Source organism: Sylvia atricapilla, chromosome 1 (genome assembly GCF_009819655.1).
Source record: "Sylvia atricapilla isolate bSylAtr1 chromosome 1, bSylAtr1.pri, whole genome shotgun sequence".
In the NCBI taxonomy this organism is placed as follows: domain Eukaryota; kingdom Metazoa; phylum Chordata; class Aves; order Passeriformes; family Sylviidae; genus Sylvia; species Sylvia atricapilla.
In genome coordinates, this window is record NC_089140.1 from 120,841,271 (window position 1) to 120,861,890 (window position 20,620).

The 20,620-nt window shown below is 37.5% G+C and overlaps 1 protein-coding gene across 1 annotated transcript; it reads right to left on the reverse strand.

Annotated features, from left to right (window-relative positions):
* Window positions 1–410: 410 nt before the first annotated feature.
* On the reverse strand, window positions 411–20,620 carry LOC136358980 (ATPase family AAA domain-containing protein 2-like). The gene is made up of 22 exons (XM_066315235.1): window positions 20,575–20,620; window positions 18,802–18,880; window positions 17,734–17,826; window positions 16,750–16,858; window positions 16,448–16,563; window positions 15,028–15,202; window positions 14,304–14,392; window positions 13,802–13,961; window positions 12,499–12,589; window positions 11,764–12,078; window positions 11,066–11,171; window positions 10,368–10,548; window positions 8,741–8,926; window positions 7,381–7,516; window positions 7,037–7,233; window positions 5,661–5,820; window positions 5,137–5,263; window positions 4,975–5,087; window positions 4,150–4,440; window positions 3,313–3,443; window positions 1,141–1,269; window positions 411–527 (listed from the first exon to the last, which is right to left on the reverse strand). The coding sequence occupies exons 1-22, from the start codon at window positions 20,618–20,620 to the stop codon at window positions 411–413; spliced, it is 3,147 nt and encodes a 1,048-aa protein (XP_066171332.1).

Sequence of the window (20,620 nt, forward strand, 5' to 3'; positions counted from 1 at the left end):
TTGTTAAAGTCTCTCTTCATACAGCAGAAGTTGCTTCTGACCAACTCATCTGGGTACTCTGAAGAGGAGATGATTTTTGGTTAAGGCAGAAGAAGAAAACAAACTGAACAATCAATTCCTGTCACAAAAGCTCAAAAGCACTGAGGTAATATAAAAAGGTCCCTTTTCATACTAAACCACATCATTATGCTAGATGAGAGAATGGTGCGTGCATTTTCAGGAATGGCCTGCACAATCACAACAGTTAGAACACACAAGAGTCTGTTCTAACTCTTTATCAGCTGTGGAAGTAGAGATTGAGATGACCAAGGCCAAAGAGAACAAGCTTGCTCATTTTTTTTTAAGGCAGACTCAGAGGCATAAAGAATTTTATCCATTCTGAGGGACATGCATCTGAAAGACAAATGGGTTCAAGGGCCTTGAAGCTGAAGATGTAATATCCAACCTGTCTTAACAAACTCAATACTGGCAATGCCAAACTGGGCGCCTATGGAAAATTTCCGCCTAGTTATGACAACAGAAATCCTCTTAGAGGCAAAGATTAGAGAATTTGACTCATTAGCAAACTGTCACAGGCAGAAAACTCCCCATTTGTCAAATTAAAGATGCTTGAGCCATGCTAGTTAAAAAGAAAGTCTGGTGTAACTAGAAAAACGTTTCAAGTTCTTGTTATGCTTCATACTTAATTTCTTTTCAAGAATGGAATGACTACTATACAAGCATTACCATGTGTGCTTGTCTGCAAGTGGAGAAAGAGGAAGCAACACATGTAGAAATGCACCCTCCTTTCACAGCCTCCCACTCCTGAAAGACTTCTGGAGAAGACTATTGACACACTGAGGTTAACTGGTTTGAGGGGCCTGAGTGGGTGGACTCATTGTCTTCAAGCCTTTTCCTGCTTGGCAGGAAACTGGCAACAATTTTGCTACATACAACAATGGTTTTGCAATATGGATAAATGTCCTCCAGACTGAAATGAGAGCCTTGTGAAACAGGCAACTGAGCTGCAAAGAATAATGCCAAGTAAGTGTGATGTTCACAGTGCACACATACATGCACATAACACACACACATATAATACACACACACACAGATGTATAATAGCACGTGACAGAAAGGTCTGCAAGATAAAAAATTTACCTTCACTAATTCAGTTTTGTCATCATCTTCCCGATGTTGGTAAATGCACTGGCTGAGAAGAGCATAAAGTCTTTCCATGTGAGATATACTGACATTCTCAGTTGCCACAATGACCAAATCCAGCACTTGCTGAAGCAAAAAAATGGAAACTACAATTCAGAATAGCACGAGTTACATCCTACTTTCTTATATTGTTAAATAGAAGTGGCATTTCAGAAAACTGACTAAATATCTCAAAAAATTTAACTGGAGGAAGCAAATTAGTATTGCACACATCAGAGGAAAGGCTTACATACATTTCAGACAGTATTTTCTTACTCATCACTATATGACATCAGGGATCATAATTGCCAATCAACTGCTTCTAGAACAGCGGGGAAGGACACAATCCACTTTGTCACAGAGTAGCTGCCTCAGAGAAGTCATGGTTGCATTTCATTAGAAATGCAATACAGGGCCCTGGAAAATGTGTTTTCAGAAACAAGCCTACATATCTTCCAGACAGACCTGTGCCAGATGGAAACGGAAGCATCCTTAGGTGCTCACCTCTACCCATGTGCTGAATCTGTACTGTGACTAACATCAGTCAGCTCCTACTTTTCTACTCAAGAGTGAATCAACTACCAGAGCAGTCTGTAGGAAATCACCAATCTCTCACACATTTCCTTGTGTCACCAAAGATGTGAATGTGGCAATCTGGGGAAAGCAGCACTGACAAGCTAGCAGCAGCACTGCTGGGGCTGTTCAGCAGCTGTGTGTTGCAGGAGGCTGTACAGATGTAGCTGAAGAGAGCAGCCACATCAAACAAAAATATTACTGCTTCACAACTGCTTGCCATCACACTCAGCTTCCCTTAGATCAGCTACCGTAAGATTTCAGTTCTACACCTAACATCAAGCAAATAAGTGAACACACATCCAAAAGAAACCACCAAGAAAACAAACAAAATCAACTAAACAAAAACCCTATACAAAACCAAGCAGCTCCATTTTGGAAGGGCTCTCTGGTACAACCAGTGAGTTCCAGTGACACCCATGTTAAGGAAAAAAGTCTTTTAAATTATGTGTTTCATGGCTGTAGCTCTCTCCTCACAGCTGAAACACATATAAGCAAAAACAACTGTAAAGGCTCTATCCTACCACTTCTCCAGTCAGTAGGCAAGAACTTCAGATTACATGCCACTGGCATCCTGATTTTAGAAAAACCAATGTAGCTTCTTTAAATATACAAGCAGACATGAACAACACAACACCCTGAAATTTGCTTCCTTAGGAAACTTCTCATCTTGGAAAGTCAACCTCTACAGTTCAGATCAATACTTAAAAATATGATAGAAATTGTGCTGGTGAGACCTTTTGCCAAAGGAGATTTTCTTCCAACACAAGGGAAACAACCAAGTAATATTCCCTTTCTCATCACAGCAGGTAAACAGCAGCTTCCTCTGCATTGATCAACCCCCAGGACTTCAACCTAGCAATTTTCTGAATTTTTCTCATGGCTATATCCCCCCTGAAGGGCAGGTCATTCTTCTACCCTCTCCAATTCATGCAAAGGAAACTCATTTTTCTTCCTGCAGTTAGGCCCATGTTTGATGCTTTCCCCAGCTATACCCTGGAATAACAACTTCTGCTCTAGAGGGGATTGGAAAAATCATGTAACATTGTAATTGTATGGATGCAAAATTCTAGCACTGAATTTAGAAAGCATTTCAGAAAAGCAGATATTAGTATTTTATCCAGGATGATCTTTTGGCCAACCTTCCAATTTCAAGTTTAAAGTCATCACTGCTAAAAATCAAGGTCCTTTTCCAGTTCCTAATTAATGCAAACATGCAAACAGCAAACCAAAATACCCATCTCCCCAGTCCATCATAAAAACTGCCAAAAAACAGCAGTAGCAGGTTGTTAGTGAGGTATGTCAAAATTTAACAAGCCCTTTTACACTGAAAATTAAGAAGAGAACAGTCTCCTAAAATTCAGCTCACTGAAAGCAAGAGCAGCCATCCACACCAGCTGTGGAAACAACAGTTATTACAGGTTGAATTATTTCACAAACCGTATATCCCTCTCATTAATTGTTAGAATTGCCATCAGTTAAGTGATTTAACTGACAACCACATAGGTAGCAAGAAACATCCTACTTCAGTATTAACAAAATTGAAATTAGACTTACTCTGAGCTCAGAGTAATCCACAGATACTCCCCGTGTGTGAATTTCCTTTGCTTTCCCATTCCCATCACACACTTGCGGCTGCTCATCCACCTGAGAATGCCCCACGCAAGCTGTACGATGTACTCGTGAATCTGGAATTACACACATTTCTTAATTCAGGATTTCTCTTTATCTGGAATACAGTGTCAGTGAAGTATCCTGTATCTGGAAAACAGTACCCCTCTGCAGTAACAGAGACAGAACAGTTACCAATTTTTTTTTTTATGGAGAAATGCTTGACTTCTATCTTTCTACTGCTGCTCCATAAAAACTAGGAACTTGGACATGAAAAAAAGCACTAGGGAAAAAAAGGCAGGGTAAAACTAAGAAAAAATATTCATGCTGCCACTACAGCACTGCACAGTAAACCTTAAGTTAAAAAAACCAAATATGGTCTTAAAAGATGTATTTTAGGTTAGGAAACACATACACATGTACATTTCAAACAAAAGGATGTAATTCTTCTATTCCACAGCAGTCTCTTGGTCCACACTGCTTTAAGTCCAGCAGTATAGTTTATACTCAGGCTGCTTATTACTGGGAAGATATAATTTGGTACCATTTGAAAAACTGCAGAATCAAAAAAAAAAAAAAAAAAACAGCCACTGCAGAAAACCATGACTGTAGCCAGCATAACTAGAGGAGCAGCATCATTATGCAAGGAACACTGTGTGTTGATCTGAGAGAGACACAAAAGAAGTAACAGAATGAAATTCCAGAAGGCTAAAACCTAATAAATAGTGTAACCCTCCTCAAGAACAAAAAAGAGCTAAATTACTTGTTTGACTTTTCACTTACCATTTGAACATGCATCTTCAGAAGTTCCTGCCATTTGGCAATCCAGCATTTCATTCTCCTCTCTTAGGTCTGAACATTCAGGAAGCATGACAGTCCTTTTTTCAGTAGGGAATTTAGCCACAAGGGTCACACTCTCGCTTCCATTTTCTGTCCCATTTTTCTGTTGTCCTTGAAGTACATTTTCATGTTCTTCCATAGGACAGTCCTGGGAGGATTCAAACGGAACATTCTTCCTCTTTACTGTGGTACTTGAAGAGTCTCCTTTCATTTTGCATTTTCTTTTTGACTTATCTACAAAGAGATAAAAAAAAAAAAAAAAGTAATCCAAAACATTCCCAAAGCAGCTCTTTCCTCAAAACGCAGCAGCAGCATCTTGCAAGGAAAATAACCACAGGAGCTTTAGTACCATCTCCCTACATGGGTCTAGAGAAAAGGCTGCAAGTTAATGAGATCAGTTCTCTATTAGATATATTACAGGCAAGGAAGGGAAAACACTGTTTCATGTAACTGAAAACTAGCTGAATATTCACAACAGCCACAGACAATGCTTTGGACTTCAAGATGTAGGTGCCATTAAATGCCAGTTGGGTCATCAAGGCCAGGCTCTTAAAATGTCATGCAGCCTTTGCATTTCAACTTCATAACCATACTGAATGAATGAAATCAGGATTTACCCCACACTTTGAAGCAGCATAATGAAAAATTCAATGCCTCTGGCATGAAGAACCAAGCATCATAGGAACTTGCTTTTAGGCCACAGAAACAGAGAAGGTAGCATTGACTTTAACACATTCTCCAAGAAAGTCTGACTAAAATGCAACTTGCCATTAGAGCAGGAGGTGCTGGTGTCCACAAGCTCTGTGGGCATCTTCCATTTTTCATTACACTTTGGGTCTGCTTTTTTACAACCACAGAGAAAAGAATTGTGTCTTGTGTGGCTGGTTACAAAGCATGAGACAAGTCTTAAAATTCTCAATATCAAAAAACATACCTCTTTCCTTACGAGAGTCTTTAATTTTTTGGCAGCGCCGCTCAAAGCCTTCATCCATTTCATGCCTCACTATGGAATATGCAGTATCACTCAAAGTACTAGCTTTGTGCCTCAGGAGATGATCTGAAATTTTACAGCCAGAACTGTGCATTTTCTACCAGTCAATGAAACTCTTTATTTTGTTACTTAGAGTGATTTTTCTTTTTCATAAGCAGGTTCTGAAAGGTTATCTCAATCAGTATTTTCAGAATAAAAACAGAAAAGTTAATTATTTAAGAAAAGTACTAGTTACCAATCAACACATCTATCACAACTCTGTACTCAAACAATATATCTAATGCTAAAACATTTACAACTGGGCAAGAAATGCTCTCCAGGGTTGTTTAAAATTATCTAATGGGGTGGTTTAAAATTATCTGATCCCATATCCACTGTGGGATTACTAAATTTCCACAGACAAAATCTATCAATTTATACATCTGAAATTTTTCCATATTAGGGATAAAAAATACACCCTTACCTGCAGGCCCTTTATTTGGGCTGTATTTTAAAGCATTGCTACAGATTAGATCAATGTCCTTTAGAAAATCTCTTGCAGTTAGGTACTGATGCATGTCAATCTTGGAGACAACTGTCGAGAGGTCCATGGGCTGTTTAGTAGTGTTCTTGTAATTGGTTGTCTACAAATTAAATATGCGTGTTCAGAGATTTAAGCTACAAAAATTAATCATTTTCATAAAGTCAAACAAAGGACTTCTTAAGAGCCCCAAATATCTATAACACCCTCAAAAGTGAAGAAAATAACCAGTTAGCTTTTTGAAATTTGAAAAGGTATTTCAAGCAAAAGACAGACCAGGAGAAGGGGAAAAAAGAAGCAGGGTGGTAAGAAGTGTGTGTAGGAGGGCAGAGGAAAACTAGCAAGATTCATTTCATTTTTAGAAAATCACAGCAGAGAAACCTTTCTCAGTAATGTCACCTTGGATTCTCTTTGTTGTTGGCTGCAAGAAAATATCTGCAGGATTTGAACCTTTGAAGCACCTGTCCTAAGAATCTACTCTAGAATGAGATAACTGGAACCAGAGATGCCAATTTCTTTACTCAGAGCTTAAAAAGAGCCCAATTGACTACTTTAGATGAGGACATCTATGTTTTTATAGGTTAGTCACATCTTAGAAACTGCAAAGAAAGGGAAAAACAAGTGACTGGACGTTTAGGGGAACGGGACTTTGCTGAAATGCAAAGCTATCTTAAAACTACAACTGACTTTGAAGTACATGCCCCTGGCTTAGACTTTTTCAATAAATTCAATGGGAAGTGTACGGGGGCAAGAAAAAAACATGCAGCCCTTATGGTTGATTCTCTACTGAGGAAGGCCTCAGATGAAACTGAGAATGGCATCTGAAAGTTTATTTGACAAACTGCTGCTCTACTCCTGTTCTCACAGAAGCTATTGACAGTTAATCCAAGAGCTTTAGACTTTATTACAACAGCCCTGTAAGTGCTTTTTATAAATATAAAGTGATCTCTCTGCTTTTTAGTAGTGAAACACACCTATGTACTCAAATCCTTCCATGGGCAAATTGTATTGCCATTTGGCGTAACTGGCACTTGGACTAGATCATCCTTGTAGATCCCTTTTAACTGAAATATCCTAAAGTTTTAAAGACCTTTTAGAAAGAACACGGGGCTTTCAGAGAATACCCATATAATAAACATTTGAGAGCCTCCAGGAATCAAGTAAATGCAAAATTCACTTCCTTCTTGGAAAATCAAAATAGTACAGTCCTAACACCAAAGATAAACCTTCCTAGAAAGAGCACAAAACCACCAAGAAACATAAACACAGAGGAATTATGAATACACACAGTTATAATGGTATTATAAGTCAATACTAACCTCTTCTGGGTCAATGGGCTTTGTAAATGCTTTGAAACGTTTGTCAGTGACAAGTCTTTGAGCCACGTCTCTTAAGTAAATCCTAAGTTCACGCAGTGTATCCTCTTCCTGCTCTTCCACCTGTCTTATTTCTTCCTCTGACAGCTTTCGGGGCTTGGGTGGTGGTGCTACAGGCAGCACTTCCAAAGGCTGGCAAGCTTAATTGAATCAGAAAATTGTAGTTAATTGATGGTAGTCAATTACAAGCACTTTAAAAACAATTGATAGAAAATTATCACCAAAGTGAATACGGCATTAGCTGCTAACCTAGAGTTAGCAAAGCTTTATATGTAGAATATCCTCACTTGTGCTGTTTTTTAATGCAGGAGGTTGAGCAGCTTGATTCATAACTAAGTCCTCAAAAAAAAGTCTTCTCTCAGCCAAGGTAGGACGTGGGATTCTGAAAACTTCTTCGTATTCATTATTAAACAATGCTTTTATCTAAAGCATGAAGAGAAAACATACTTCAGTTATACAAGGCCACACAAACTACTTATATTCTGATCCAAAAAAGATTAGTACCTCTCTGAATTAAACTGAATACTTATCTGGATAAGACTATCAACGAAAAGTTATCTTCGTGGCCTTAAAAATCTAGGTTTTTATAGCTTGGCAATTTAAAATGCCTTCTCTAAGGATCTCCTTCTAGATTTTAAGCTCCAGGAAGAAACTGTATGATAAACAACTGAAAAAGGAGTGACTGGGGATTCACCATCCCCAAGGCTGCTAATTTTGCATTTACATGCCTTGCTGTCCTTTGGCTTGAATCTTTATGGAAGCTACAAAGGGAAAATGGCAAGGCTCAGAGTACAAGTGCTGGCTTTTTAGTAAGGTGTTTGAAATTTCTCTAATTTTATTTTAAATTAATTTAAATGAAGTGTCTCAATTTGAATAATTCCAAGTTATATTCCATTTTCCTATTTCTACTACCAAAAAGTATGGAAGGGATTTCAAGCCTTATTTTAGAAGACACTTATTAACAGTATGAAAATTTCAGTTACTGAGACAAAATAATTAGAGCAACAAATTCACATTTTGAGAAGTCCTTCTTTAATGCACATTCTCAGCGTTCTACAAAGCTCAACATGTCCTCTTAAAGAATTTTGTTAAAGAATACACCTCAAAATTTATTTCCAAGTTGCTTAAACAGCAACTTAGCTTTCCAATTTGTTGCGCTTTCACCCAGATGAACGAAATAATTAATTTTTTTAAAAAACCCTTAAATCTGAAATTACATTCCATCATTAACAGTGTGACCTCTGTATTTTTCAGAAAAAAATACCTCTGACTTTTCAGTAAAAATGTTTTCAGAAAAATAGTCTTTTTTTCCTAGCTACTTTTCAAGCACCACATTCTCCACTAAGGACACACTTAAGCATCTTGAAGCCATAAAAACCACTGTCTGAAGCAAGACCATACATCTGTCTAATAAGCTTGAGTATGTGAGAAGGGAGAAAAAGTTGGGTCAAAGTCAATTTCTACTCAGCACTTTAGGCAAATGCTTTCAGAATCATTTTGTCTAAGCAAGTTTTAAGGGACTGCGTTTGTATGCCTGAGTAAAAACTATGAATTTGCTTAAGAGTGGCATATAACTCTAATGCTTCAGGGAGTGATAAATTAGCAAGAAATTGAGTAATGAAGGAAGAAAAGTATTGACTGAAGTACCTCTTCTGGGAGATCTCTCAGCTGAACATTAGATGTTGCAAGGAGTAAAACTGGAGTAAACCTTGGGATGTTCTGCAGTAGTGTTGTAAAAACAGATCTTAGAGTATGTCCAACAGTCTCCCACCACGAAGGGATTTGTGGGACATATATGATACTGGGTGCTGATCTTTGAGCTTCTCGCATCAGCTGGTAAAATGAAAGCTTGGATAAGAAAACTACATCATATAGAACAAACTACTAAATAACTACATATCAGTCAAACTATCCTATGAAAAAAGAGGTATAAAGGTAAGACATAGAGACAAATCGATAAATGACTCCTTAATAATCAGGTAAAATTTTCACTTTGACTCAAATATAGACATTTCTATGCAGACAGAATCCGACCTGACTCTCTGCCTGATTTCAGAACTACTTAGGTATGAGATAACTCCTAAAGAGCCTAAGAACTCGGACAATGTAATGGCATGCCTGAAAAAAACCCACAGCTCACTCTTTGGCAAGGCGTATTTGCCTGAAGAAATCATTAGACAACTGCAGCTAAACTATTTCTAGTTCAGAAGGGACACACACCTAATTCAGACTGGAGCATAGTCTGAACAAACAAAGGCCTATGTGAAAAGACAACGTCTAACACAGCACAAGATGCCTGGCTAGAATTCATAACTTCAAGCACATTTTTTAAAGAGGTGACCAGTCCTTAGACTACCTGAAGAGCTATATCACTCACTGCCTCTCATTACCACAGGTGGGCTTTGGAAAACCACAAGCCACTGCCTACAGATGGCACCTCAGTCACAGAAGACAACACACATCTATTGCATGAGGGAAGTGGAACATTCCTTTCACACAACAAACTTCTCTGTGCACCATTTCAGATTAAAAATCTGCAAAGGACTTGCTCCTCCTATGTGACAAAGGAGTATCCAGTCACATCATGTGTCTGTCCTAACTTGTACAGCTCTCAAATGCTGCTACTAGAGATCAAAATATTTTAATACAGTTATGCCATAAAACAAAGCAGACTTACTGTCCAAAAGTAAAAAAGCAAAACAACACTAAACTGCTTATATTTCCTTTTCTCAATTGATGAAAAGTCAACACTGTACAAATCTAAGTATTCCATGAATTTTAACACTATTGCTGCATGTACTGCAGCAGTAAAAGCTGTATATGCATAAGTGGAAAAAAACCCCAACCAAACAAAAAAAATCCTTTCCCCAAAATCTTGGCTGCCCTACAAATACAATTTAAAAAGAACCTACAGAATGTGCATTGACATGCTGTCAGGTCGATGCAGAGCCATCTACTGGTAGCACAGAGTGTTAAGAAGCAATAAAAACAACTTTCTAAATCCCATATGAGACCAGCAAGATTTCTTGCCACAGAGAGGGGTTTATTAGCAGCACTTCCCATCTGCCTGAGCTCCTAGTAATATTCTCCCTGTTACATTTCAAATGGAAAACGTGGCTATGTATAAAATCCTTATGTGGTATCATTCTACGGAAAAGTGAATTTTCAGACAAAAATAAACAAAACAGCACATTTAAATCAGGCCACTTATATTGACAATGACTTCACTAGTTTATGCACTAATCCTATGAGACTAATGAGAAAAAAAAGCTACCTGTACACATGTTTCATCTGGTGATATGCTAGCAAACAAAGTTGGTGTATCGAGTGTATAAATTGGAAACTTTTCCAGGGAATGTATTACTGCAGCTGCCAAATCAGAAGCTTGCCCAGATCCTGGCTCTTCAATTAGTAAGAACCGTGGCCTGTAAGATGTTGGCTGGTCACGAGGATTTCTACAGCAATAAAAAGACAAGAAGTTTAAAAATGAGTGATAGAAAAATAGGAAATAGGAAAACAGACATTAAACAGACATTAAACAGACATTAAACAGACATTAAAGCTTTTTCCTATGCACTTTGTTTTGTAAATATTCTCCCTGCTCCCCAAAATAATAAGCTGGTCCTTGAACAGGAAGACTATCAAAGCCTACTTTCTCACAAACTAGTACTCTGCTAGAAATCCTGCCAGTCCCCAGCATGTCCACTACTCTTTTGGCTGGGTTAAGTAACAGCTCTTAAATCTCATGGTGGGACTGTCCAGCCAAACACCCACACAGCAGTTCACTTTGATGGGTCAGGGCAGTGTACTCAGCTAGAACAGAAGTAACCAGTTGAGCCTTCACACTTACATCTGGCAAATATTGATCACCCACACACACACTTTCAACTCCTTCATCTAGCATCCCTCACACCATAACAGTTTACACACTCAGCCATCTTAAAAACAGAGCCATAACAGGGACAAACGTACCTACTGAAAGTGCGGAATTCTGCCTTTTTCTGATCTGCTGCTTTATGAGTCAGCTTCTCTTCAGAGATTGATGGTGATTCCTCATCAATGTCAACCACATAATTTCCTAAAATAGGATTTAAAGAGAAGAGAGGTTTGTTAACTTTCTAGTATAGTCCATCTCTCCCTCGCAGTAATACACCTTCAAAATCGGTGCTGGAAAACACTTCTCTTGTATTTCATCATTTGAATGCTATTTTCTGAACAGCTCATTCTACCATAAATCAAAGGAGAATGCACAAGTCTCTACAAAGCTGTCTTATGTCCCATGATTTGCATCAGGTGTTATCTCTCTGTTGGCAAAAACTGGTGAGTTTTTCTTCTTAGGATAAAGATGGTTAGGAATAACTTATGTAGTTCCCAGACACCTGAAAAACATTTCTCCCGCTTTAAGCATTTATTTGAAAAGAGGTGCTAATAATTAAAAACTGAGATTCCTCTCTGCAAGTGATAAACGTGATGTTAGCTCCTGTCAGAATCCAGCAAAGAACCCGCAGTTCTCCACTGCTTTTTGCGTGCAGCTCCCACCCTGCACTGTGCACACACAAAGTATAAAATTGTGCTGCCAATACAGCTGAGTACATTTGTGTATGTTGATTGCACAGACCACAAGTTTTTGTTCTGGCAGATTTTTTAACAAGTGAGTATAGATGTTATACCTTGCGGTTGGTCCTTCTTTAGTGCAAGCTCGGCATGGGGAAATACTCTCTGCAAGGTTTTTAAAATCTTTTCCAGTGTGTTTCCTAACAGCGGCTTTAAAATAGCTGATAGCGCTTGCCCAGAGGAAGGCACAACCCTCCGTGAAGCTGGAACAGTCTTCTGCATGGCCATGGAAAAATAATTTGCTTTTATTTTAACTGAATCCATGTTTATCTGCAGTCTCTCCCTGCTTTCATACAGCTGAGGATAGCGATGTCGCAAAGCACAGAGACCAGTTTCGGCACACAAGGCTTTAATATCAGCACCACAGTATCCTAACAAACAAAACAAGAATCAAATGTAATGTCAATCTCAGATAAAACAGAATTCGAGGCCAATATTTCTAAAGTGCAACACTGAAAGACGCTTTATGCAGCTAAAACTTACAAGGCTAAGGGACAATTTAAAGAGTAACTACACTGCAGAAATATTCTGTTACATAGCCTGATATCCTGCACTTAGGCAGCAGCCTGCAGGTCAAAAGTCTCTTCCTGGGAAAGACGTCCCAAACCCATTCAATATTCTGAAAGACAAAAAGAAAATTGAAAGCAGTGCCTAAATTTGCTCCCACGCCAAGTGCCTCCTCACTGCCTCTCTCTGCCACAAGGTACAAGAGCTCAGGTGCTGCCTGGTACAAGCTCAGGTTCCCTAGGACTCAAGTCACATACAGTAACCCACACTGTTTTCAAGCTCACCAACACATTCTTCAGCCAGCTCTTCAAGTAAGTTGTCTGATGGCTTCGGGTTCCAGTCTCGTGTGTGAATTTTGAAAATTTCTTTTCTTGCCTGAAAACGGTTGCATTTCAGTTTGCCCTAAGTTCTGTCTCAAAAGAACAATGACAACACAAACCCACAAAACCCCTTCTACCAGTACAAATACTTTTCTTATCTGCTAAACCTTTTAGTATTTTAAAGGTCAGTTATTAATATGCTGCCTGGTTTTTCAAGCAGGAAATTTAATAATTCTGAACTTGTTACATTAAACTCTAGCCAGGGATTGCAGTAAAGTAAAAGGCATTTACATCTTCCAAAAAAGTGAGTTTTTCCAAGTCTGAGACCTAATGACTCTGAAGAAAAAATCATTGTAAAATCCTTATCTGCAAACAGAGTTTTTTGTCAAATAAAATGCTCTCAAATTCAGCAAAATTTTATGAACTATTTCTTGGTACACAGATCAATTATGGCAGATTTCTAGAACTTTACCACAGTAAGGAATAATGTATTAGATCTTTTTAATGGCATCTCATCTCCTGCTCCTGAGAGCCGATGAAAATTGGAAAAAATTGGAGAAAAATGTTTCTGCACTTTTATTAGCTTTCAATCCAATAAGCCTTTTCATCCTTTTTCCAAGAAGTGATAATAAATATCCAGATATCCAGAGAGAAAACACAAAAAGAGGTCTCTAGTTTTGCACACTGTCTCCTCCCCTTCAATATTTTTTGGTTGCTAAATACACATTTTTATATTGCTTAACTATTGCCATTGAACTAGACGCTTCCCAAACTCTGCACCTGTGTAGTATCCTTCACATCCTTGTCAAGCCCCTGTCAATAACTTCCAGTAAGATCCCAGCATACTTAATTTGCTCTAACATTAGCCTTGTTCAAATTTTTTCCTACCAAGGAGGAATTCTACCACCCCTTCTTTTACTTTCAAGATGCTATAGGGATAGTTTATAACTAATTAATATATTATTTCTTAAACATTTCAGTTACTTTCAGCATCCCATTTTCTTCACCAATCACAGAGAAACCTAAACTAACTAGAAAATTAACAACTTGTTGAAATCACCCTAATCATATATATTCAGAGCCAGGTCTGCCCTGCACAGTACAATGCAATTTCTCCAGATACCCCTTTTTGTCTCTCTACAGCTTTTGTCCAAGCTGCACACTACAGATGAAGACTTGCACTGCTGCAAAATGCTGCCTTATTACAGGGGTTTGTTATAAAGATGGACTTTGCCACATAAGCGTAAGGTTGAGTGGAAGTTCTGACCTCTTTGTTTGGCAAACTGAAGCGGAATTCTCGTTCAAAGCGCCCAGGTCTTCTTAAAGCAGGATCTATCGAATCCAGTCTGTTGGTGGCTCCTATTACCACAACCTCTCCTCTGCTGGCTAAGCCATCCATAAGTGCTAGAAGTGTCCCCACAACAGAGCTAACAGAAAAATATGGTTTTCATTCACTGGCTTAGGAAATTTTCTTTAGTTACACATAACCTTGCCCAATGATCACTCAAAAAGTTTTTTATTGATGAGATGCTGTTTAGCAAAGGGCTCATTTTAACTCATAATAAAATACAGATAAAGTAACACAGACCTTTTGCTGATATCAAGCTCAGCAGATTGTTTTCAATTACTGTTTTAAAATCTCTGATATTCATTTGCATGGAATTACTAATTTTCAGGAAAAATTAATGCATCACTTGCAGTTAAATAAGTTGCCATCTTTTTTTCACAAAGATCAAACAGCTTTTATGTAGATACAAAACATGTCCTACCTATGAATTTGGTCTTGTTTATCAGACCGTACAGGAGCCAGAGCATCAATCTCATCAAAGAAAATAATTGAAGGTCGCATCTGGTAGGCCTACAATGAAAACACAGGGACATTGACATCAGGAAAACAACCCTATTTTGAAAGAGAAAATGCATGAAAAACATCATGGTTAGAAAGGCACAAACTAGATTTTTCAGACTCTGCTCATTGACCTAGCAGTAAGGTGGCACAAGTAGAAAAAGACAGCAGCTTCTGTTAACCCAAGGAGACTGGGTGACAAGAAAGAAGCCACACCAGTAGCTTTTACATCTACCTGGCAACCACAAGAACAGAGACAGGATTTAGCTAGGTTACAGGTTCTGGAAGCAAGCTTCAGTTATCCATTTAAATGACCATGCTTTCAGCCTGAATCTCTTTCCTTCTGCTCTTAAGTCACCACCTCTGTTTTCTTGAAACATTTTTGGTGACTTTTTGGGAGGTTGTTTGGTTTGGGTTTGGTTTTTTTTTGGGGGGGGGGGGGACAGGTAGTGGTGGTGCTTTGCAGGATATTCTTATTTCCTTTACTAACTCTTCCCAATACATCTTAAGATTTCAAGTCCCTAAACTTCACTGAAAAAGGAAACAGTGGAAATCTCATTTCAGTGAAAGGAGCTGACAGAACATGTTGTAGACCATAGAAATTTAATTCCAACTGGGACAGAATACATGGCGCATTTCAACCTTACCTGCTCAAATAACAAACGAAGCTGTCGCTCAGATTCTCCTATCCATTTACTCAGGCACTCAGCACCTTTTCTCATAAAAAAGGTTACTCTCATGTGACCTTGACTGCATTCATTAGCAAGTGCACGAGCAAGCAGTGTCTTTCCTGTCCCCGGTGGACCATAAAATAGACAGCCTCTGCAATTTAAACAAAAATAAATTTTTAAAAAATCACATAAGAAAAAAGAATCATAGAAAAGCACCTATTACAAAACCCATCCTTAAAACTACTCTGCTCTAAACAAAACACTTCATGGATAAGATAGCAGTAACAGCTGAAGTATGAAAAAAGTCAAAAGTGTATATGTACAGCTCTTCAAGGCAGCAAATAAAATCAGTAAAGAGGATAATGCAGAAATATAAAACCTTGATAAAAGCTTGCAGCATCCCAAAAGGACACTTTCAAAACTTCTGACAATCCAGCAGGGGTGGCTGGATCCAAACAAGAACAAACTTCCAATGCAGAATCTGAGACTAGGATAACTTAGGAATCATCAGTTAATTTTTCAATGATGCACTCCATATTCCTTCTTGTTTTCACATAAGGCAAGATTTTTTAGTAAAACATTTAATTCTCCTTCAAAAAGCTTTGAGTTACTGGAATTGGCTTCCCTTTGCCGACAATAAAGGAAGAAGTATTCTAAAGCTGGCAAGATATTCTGCATGTCTAGAGATCAACTAGATTTCAACTAGAAAAGCCAATACACTGCTGCTTCAAAATAGAATTTCAATGAACACAGAAGCAAAGCACAGAAATATTTTTCTTTCTATTCTGAAATACTTTTAATGTTACTGAAGGCAAAGAATTTTAGGTCCTAGTTCAATATGCCGTTACTGAGTTTTGTTGACCAAGAATATATAAAGCTAACAATTAAATCACTGATTTCCTTTTGTAACACAGAAGCCACCTAACTGTAAAAAGTGGACAGATTTTTATTTTAGCTAAAGCACAACAAACACTGCAAGTTTCTAGATGAATATCCCTATTAGATGTAAAACTGATACTTGAGAACTTGAAAAGGAAACCACAAGAGCTAGTGGCAGAGACAAGTGGACTTTTGTAAACAAACATTTGACTTAGAGTAGAAAGTACTTCCTGCTTGCAAACCAATCAAGTCCACTTCCATACCAGAGCTTTAAAGAAAAAATTCCCAACTCTACCTTTGAAAGGCAAGACATTTTGAAAAGATGGTCTCACCACACAGTAAATCTTTCGACCTACATATATACTGGATTCTACCAATTTTTTTAAAATTACATTTTACTACTGTTTAAAAAAAAAAATCAACACTGCTGAGAATTTTGAAAATATATCGATGCCCCAGTTAAATTCTCCTGAAAATAGGTAAATTAGAACTTAGAGTTTTAAACAGTGTCTGTTACCTTGGGGGTTCAATTTTCAATCTCTCAAAGATTTCAGGATAAAGCAATGGAAAAATGACCATCTCCTTTAAAGATGAAATATGGTCAGAAAGACCACCCACGCCATCAAATTGTACCTAGAGATGAAGCCAACAGAACACATTTCATACGTTAAAAAAAGCTGCAGCCTTGATAAGGTTCCATGAGAAGCTGAATTGCTTGAGAGAAAACTGTAAACCGAGGGAGTTGTAGATGGCCCATTACTGGAAGCTTTCATAAATACTGCAAACGTCTCACTGCCACAATGAATAAAAAATACTTACTGAGCCATCTATTTGCATTTGCTCCACACCAGCCAGATCTCCTCCAATTTTCATAGTATCTTTGTCAATTCCCACTGAAGCACACTTCTGAAAGCTGACCAGAAGAGATCTGATTTGAATTGAGGGGAAAAAATGGCTTTCTAACTTACAATGCAGATAGAAGGTTTTTGATTTTCTAATGATAGCAAGTGAATGCAGAAGACCTTATAGATCAGCATGAACTTCCTAAATAGGTAAATGTTCATTCCAATGTTTTATATTTAATGGCTAGGAGTAGATAAAGGAAAATGGTCACTCCAGACATTAAACTGAGTCAATTATTTTAACAATAGTACTTATGAATATCCAAGTCAGTCAACACAGCACATATAGGAATACAAGATTAGAACAATTATTCCATCTGTGGAGACCACGGACCGAGCTTCAGTAGTAAAATGGAAGAATTCCTCTCTTTCCCAAATACACTGACATATTTCAAGTAGTTTTAGTTTCTACCTTCAAAAAGTTAGAGCCTAGGAGAACACTTATTTTAGTGGATGTTAACATTATAAAGGCTGCCCACAACTCTTGGGCTTTCCTGAGGACTTTGGAATGTGTGTGCCAGGAGATACACATCTGAAAGATGTCAGGCTAAAAACTCATTTGTTAGATCGTTATTATTTTTCTCTTAAGAGTGGTTTTCATTTTGGAAAAACAATAGTAATGCACAGAAGCAGTGAAGTTCTACATCAAGAAAATACATCAAAGTGTGTATCTCTACATTTCCTCCCATTCCCATCTAGAAAACAAATTTCTTATTAAAAGTAAATTCTAAAAATCCAGTTTTAGAGATCCCAATTATAGTTGTCAATTCCATCAGGTATGATTAAATATTGCCCCAATTTAGAAAGGGTACAATATGAAGATGGCAACACTTCATAGTTAGGCATATGCTAAGTCCTCCCAGGTACACTCCTCCCTCCTCTATTCTCTAATTTCATTAACCTTCTTAAATTTCTCTTCTTCCTTGGTATTTCAAAGTCGTCATTATCATCAGAAAAGGAAAGGGAATCACTGCTGAGGAGTCCATATCTCTGTCTGCAAGCATTCAAACAAGTAAAAAATTAAAATGCATTCTAAGTAATATCAAAATTTAAGTGAACAATATCTCAGAGTTTACTTTAAAATCGAGTAAGTTTTCAGATCATTGGACATTTTATCTGACTGAAAAGTACATTATGTGATTTTCCTTGTGACAGCAATATTTGATTTTTCTTAGCAAGGTAAAATGTATCACTAGTGTGTAAAGAAATTTCTTAATCAAGTTACTCCTTTTGTCCGGTCTCTCTCTTTCAGACACACAAATCGAGTTTCACTTAGCATTATGTAGCCACTCTGCGAAACATCAACATTTTAAACTTATTTAAAAATTTTACTTCAAAACCCCTTCCTTTCACAATTTGCTTTCAAGGATACTAAACAGTGTTTCTATCTAGCAAGGGAAGGCACTCTACGTGCTCTGTTTAAATGATCTGACACCCCTTTGTCATTCCTACTGCAATTCATAAATTAGATTTTCATTTAATACTTTTCTGGTTTAAGGATAGTTTCATACACAAACATGAACTGATTCCAAAGAGACATCAGAATTAGTGTTTGAGTTATTTAAAAAAAATCCATTAAAACTTCCATATAGGCTAACTAAACTCTCTTCGGTCATAAGAAAACAACTTAAAAAGAAAACAACTTTTATCCCTCAAAATTAAATAGTTTAAGGTTTTCAGAGGGAGAGTCTGGTCTCAGTTACAGAATAAATTAATTTCAGTTACACAATCCACAACCCTCATCATCACCTTATCAGCGACTGTAAATACTGCATTTTCAAATAAGATCTGATGGCTAGTAAAAAGCATGGTCTGCCCCTGCCAGTGTTTTTCTTTATACTCTCAGAATACCACAGTAATCATACTATTTATCTGTAGTTGCCACCAGTCCAAAACCCCTTAAAAGCAAGATTGGGTCATGTGACAGCACTATTGAGAAAGAAAAACTATCACTTAACCATACACAAACCTTTTACTCCCTTTGCATGGATCTCTCACTGATAGAGATGAAGACTGGACTGAAGAATCTGTCTCACATTTTCTACGTTCTGTTGAAAGCAAAGAATTTAGAATAATGTCACAAACAAGTTTAAGATAAAGTGGGATATTCAAAAAGGCAGAAAACAAGATGTGTATCTAAGTGTATCATCTTTAACTTCAGGGGAAGTTTCAAGGCAGGCGAGGGTTAATCATTGCACAGTAGAAGTGAAAAAATATGCAGCTGATTTTTAAGGGGAAACATGTAAAACACGAGTAAGACTATAAAGTCCCTTTAATTACTATTCTTTCAAGGCTAGATAGGTCATTTTTACTGGAAAACAGTAAGGATTCCAAAAAAGAAAAAAATAATAGAATGTGCACAGAATACAGATGTTCAAGAAAAGTTACTGGCAAAGTGAAGGTAAGAAATTTAAAGTTAAGTGTGTGCAAGTATTTTCATTAAAAAAAATATCTTGCTCTCATGCAAGAAATTAGCTCTTAAGAAAAACTGTGCCTAAAACCTACTTTCCAATGTATCTTGGTAGCACTCAACAAAGCAAAGCTTTTTCTCTTTTGCTTCACTTCCTTACAATGAAATTATTGCACACAACGTTAAACTCTTTAAGCACTGTTGCAAATAATGATATATTCAAAATGCACCACATGACAGCTATTCACTTCCGTCCACAGCCCTTTTATCATGCGTGTGTTTTGAAAAAACACTGGGCTTTGGGACTTTTTTGTCTGAATACCTATGAGCTCCTTACCAGTACAGCCCTAAAATCTGTGGCTATGACTTGTAATGTCAAGAGCAACACAGATTTTTTAATAGATGAAAAATACCCAGTAGTTCAGTCCATCTCAATTGCTTAAGAAAAAGCTTTTGGCTGGGGTATAGTCAAGGAAATTCAGAACAGAAGTAGCCTACAATGCTACCTGAATGGTCAGTTGTTTCTTCACCAGTTGTTTCCATATCTAGACTTTCCTAATTAAAAGAAAAAGGAAAAATCTGACACAAACATGCAGAAAACCTGTGGGCATATCTGGTGCTTTTACAGTATCATATTCAAGGTACCCCTTACATGCAAAAGATTAAATCAACACAAAGGAAGAAAGAACAGGAACACCACTCTGGAACCCAGGATTAATAACAAGGATTTATACTCTAAAATAGGGTTTAGTAGATGTGAAACTTAAACACTTGGCCAGATAAAAACCTGACTGTATCAATTAGTCAAAGGTTAATTATCCAAGAGTGTGATAAAACCCAGGACAAAGCAATTCTTAGCAGGAAAAAAAAATCATACTGGCATTTAAGAGATGATTTAGAAAGCACTCTGGTCAATTCTGGTTGAAAAAAAAACCCAACAAATTCATATCTGATCAAAAACAACTATGAAAGCAGGCTATGGATAAGTTTAAAAAACTAAGTGCCTGGCATTCAAGTGGACAGTGGACTAACTTGATTTAATAGAGCAAAACCAAGACACAGGGAATATGATTGATTAGTCTCTATAATTTTAACATGAGTTCTGCTTGGGACAGGGGACTACTTGAGCTGACAGGCAAGGCTGGCACAAGAACAAACACAGATAAACAGGTATCAATAAACTCACTTTTTAGTAAGACTTGGAAGAAAACCCAAGCCCTGAGACAGCTATTTGTAAAAATCTGGGGGTTTTATTTATCCATTCAAAAATCATAAGGCAATTCGGCAAGCATGGTATATGATGTGTTTCAGCATATCACTGCCCTTTCATACCTTCTGCAGAAGGTATTTCCTCCACCTTAGAATGTAGCTGTGGCAT